This window comes from Nanorana parkeri, unplaced genomic scaffold (assembly GCF_000935625.1).
Source record: "Nanorana parkeri isolate BGI_ZX_2015 unplaced genomic scaffold, ASM93562v1 scaffold434, whole genome shotgun sequence".
Taxonomy (NCBI): domain Eukaryota; kingdom Metazoa; phylum Chordata; class Amphibia; order Anura; family Dicroglossidae; genus Nanorana; species Nanorana parkeri.
This window is the reverse complement of record NW_017306702.1, coordinates 673,042-676,806: the sequence shown is the minus strand read 5'-3', so window position 1 is coordinate 676,806 and position 3,765 is coordinate 673,042. Positions and strand designations below refer to the sequence as shown.

Here is a 3,765-nt window from a genome sequence, read left to right as displayed (position 1 = left end):
TTCTTTAAAGGAGTAATGAATGTGTACTCTGTCCTACCCCGGTCTCCTGAATGGACTGTAGAAGGTGGCGATCATCTCCCTATTCATTTGGTTGGCTCTTCTATATGGCATGTTCTTTGTCATGTCAACATTTGCATACAGCACACCTGATTGGCTCTCAGCCCTGCCCTTCCCGTTCCCAGTCTGAGTGCTGCAGTCTAGGTGATTACAAGATATGAAGATTAATTCGGGCATTTCCACTAGCTGCACTTCAGTTACTGGTTTATTGGTGAATGTGGAACTGCGTTAATTTGTCTCACCTTTTTTTAAATGGTGTTTTCCTAGAATACTGGTAACACTGGAAAAATCTCTCCGGTATTTTTACAAGCACAATGCTGTAAATTGGATATCCTGGTGTTTTTTTTTTTTTTTTGGTGCTTTAGTGATTTGAGTAATATTGCCTCACTCATTTGCACAGACTGTAACTTGCATCTCCTGAAAAGCAATTGTTGTGCTCCTTTTCCTCGGTAGATGTTGTCGGGTCATTGTGATGTATAGTCTTCATACTAATGAGTTGCTCTCTTCCTGTGCTCGGCTGAGCGGAGGACACTAACTGATGACTCACTTTCCATCTATTCTCTGCTTTAATTTCAGGAAATCTGAAATGGAAATTATTCTGCTAAATCTGTTTAGTTTCAGCCGGATGTCATCTCCAGCTTTAGCTTTTTTAAATTGTTCGGAGTTAATGTTGCATTCTAAACCTTTCTGCTCACATCAGGTTTAAAAGGTCTGTTGTAGACTGTGCTACATCTATAGCAGCAGTAGAAATTAGACTTCACTATGTTAATCCAAACACTTTCGGAGTCCCTTAGGTGGGGAAACTCCAATACTAGGACATTGTTCTGCTTTGTGATGACATTATCCAGTCACTAATCGGTGCTTTTGACAGGATGTTGATCATAGGGACTTCCTGTCTTTTCTGCCTTGGGATTTATTGTAAAGTCCCTGAGTAATGAGCCGATGAGCTTACAAACAAGTCTTTCTACTTCTACCAGCTTGGTCTCCTTCCCTAATTGTCAGCCAGAATCCTAGCTGCTTAGAGTGCTGGCGAAAACTTCTGGGTGGCTTTATGAACTTTATGCTAGATAGTAAAAGTAGATGTGGGGTTTGAGTTTCACCTATGGTAGAAGTGATCACTTGTGGCATGAAAAGAATGTAGAAAATGCAAGACTCTGTGATGCTAAAGACATGGACATTGGTGACTACACTATAAATGCCTTATCTGTCATTGTTCTTCTTACCAAAAGTAATAGTCTCTAACGGACAGAAGTCGGCATTATGATACTGTATATAAAAAATGAAAATGGAGTGTTGGGTAAAACTTGACACTGTGACTTGGAGCTCGGCTCTAGAGGAGGGCAACAATTTGCCTAGTTCCATTTATCTCTTTTCTGCATTATCGCACTACTGCAGAACAGCAGATAGAAGCATGTAAGGACTTTATTAGATTGGAATGACTCAAACTGCAACTGTGTAACATGCCTTGTACTGCAGAAAACCTGCTTTACCACAGCAGCAATTTAGTTGCTCACATTAAAGTTTCTCTTGCACTAGGAAACCTTGGACAGGAATATGATTACTTGCTATTTGGCATATCCCTTTTTTTCCTTACAGAGTAGGACCAATGTGATTCTACAATGGAAAGGTTAAATGGTCCCTTTTGGTATGAAGCTGTTCTTCCTGCCACATTTGTCACCGTGCTGACAAATGATCCCAAATACCATTATTGCATTTAATTTACACCAGAAAATTCCCAGTCCCTGAGCCCCTGGGAATTATTGGAGCATGACATGCTTGCCCTCTTTTTGTCCCCTGTGGCCTACTGTTTTCTAGCAAGTCACCAAAACCCATCTGAGCAGTGATGTGCCTCCAGAACATGACATTGTTATAGCTGAAGGTTAAAGCAGAACTAATGGGAAATATAAACACACTTTATTCCAGTTAGGAATTCATTGAAATGTTTCCAATGTGTTTGTCACAAATATTTTATCTGGAATCTGTTATTTTTTAAATGTACATAGCCCCTCCATAACAAAAAGCAGGCAAGGGTGCGTGTGCCAACATACTAAGTGTCCATCTATTGGGGTTGAATAGAAAAAGGTTAATCTAGGTTAGGTTTTATTTTACTTTTTATAGAATCATGTCTTAGGAATGATAAAAAGCAAAATCTCATACATTACACTTAAAGCATAAGCTATTGACAATCTAGTTCAAAAGGTAAGACACTTGAGCCAAGTGCCTCTCGGATCCCCAATGCAGTGCCTTCAGTTCCTATGGGAGAATAGGCTCAGCCACTTGGTTCCTGGACTCTGAGAAAAGGAGAATTGAGTAAATGCTCCTCCATACCCACAAGTAGCGGGTATTCTTTTTACTTCTGGAGGGGAGAACAGAAATTGATATGCAGCTGAACGACCAGGATCTATGGACAAAACGGTTCTGTATTCAATTACAATTCTTTAAGATCTACAGGGCATTAAAGGAAAGCACAGCTTCACCCATTTGGTTGTTTTACATCTCGGGGACTCCAGTGGGCATCTCAATTGGAAGTGACATTGGCTTTCAACTGCTTGGGACACAAACTGATTTTCCGTTCCAGCAGTTTCTCCATAATCTACGTAGACTAAAAACTACTAGAATCTAGGTAACCGACTAATTGTCCACAATTATGTGGAAAGCGGGTGGAAACTCAAACCATTGTGGGAGGGGAAGGAACCTTGCTGATTGCCTTCAAAAGGCATTGGAAGCTAGCAAGTGATACAGCCCACCTTTGTCCACCCAGTGAATGGTGACTTCTGCTATTGTGTACTACGGCTATTGTTCACTGATGTTGGGTAAATGTTTTAAATCCCCCCCCCTTTTTTTTTTTAACAGAATGATGTGAAAGGGATTTGCAATGATATGATAAACCAAAAAGAGAATGTCCCACCAAGTCCTGGCCTTTCCAGTTCCTCTCTTGATAGTGAAAAGGTAATACCAGCCCAATGAATGGTATTTGTGTTTTTTTATTGTGATGGTTTTTTTTGGGTTTGTCTTTACACCTTACTAACCCCCATGCTGTTTCTTTGCAGAGATCTGTGACTGAGAGTGTGCCTATTACTCCTCCAAGGAGAGTGTCCGAGAGTAATGGTATTTGTTGATTTTTTTTTTTGTCCCCTTCTCCTGTATTTGTGACTTTGTTAACTGTCACTAATGTTAGTCTCATGACCTGGAATGCTCTAGTGCTAGTTAATCTTTATACTTTCTCAGCAAAAGGCATCAAAACGGCTGATTTGGAAGGTTCCAGTATATTTACTGGCTTGTGGGAAGGTTTACTTTGAGGCCAACCGTTTTAGCCTTTTGATCTGTTGTGGCCAATCCATACCAAAAAGCAATAAGTCAGTAGAATAAATCCTAATGTCTGTATACTGTTTACAGACCTTCCTTAACCCCTTAGTAACACAGCTTCAGAAAAATGTTTTTGCTTCTAGGGAACGGAGCATTTTTAAATATTTGCTATGTTTAACCATAATTTTCCATCTTCGAGATGCCTTGCCTATCTTATCTTATCTTATCTTATCTATCTAATCTAATCTAATCTAATCCTCGGATGTAGAGATAATAATGTAAAACATTTTTTTTTAACTGAGGGCTGTGATGTATTTAGGTTTTGTGCTGCCCTAGCCAAGACTACACGTACCTGCCCCCCCCCCCCCCCCTATTTGTTTAATTAATGTTTTTGCTGCATAC

At 39.9% G+C, this 3,765-nt stretch overlaps 1 protein-coding gene across 1 annotated transcript in view; it reads left to right on the top strand.

Annotated features, from left to right (window-relative positions):
* The window catches only part of LIMA1 (LIM domain and actin binding 1), a 61,064-nt gene that overhangs the window by 48,026 nt on the left and 9,273 nt on the right, over positions 1-3,765 (top strand). Inside the window, exons 7-8 of the mRNA XM_018560139.1 lie at positions 2,911-3,006; positions 3,108-3,165. Of these exons, the coding sequence (XP_018415641.1) occupies positions 2,911-3,006; positions 3,108-3,165 (154 nt within the window). The remainder of the gene's footprint in view (positions 1-2,910; positions 3,007-3,107; positions 3,166-3,765) is intronic.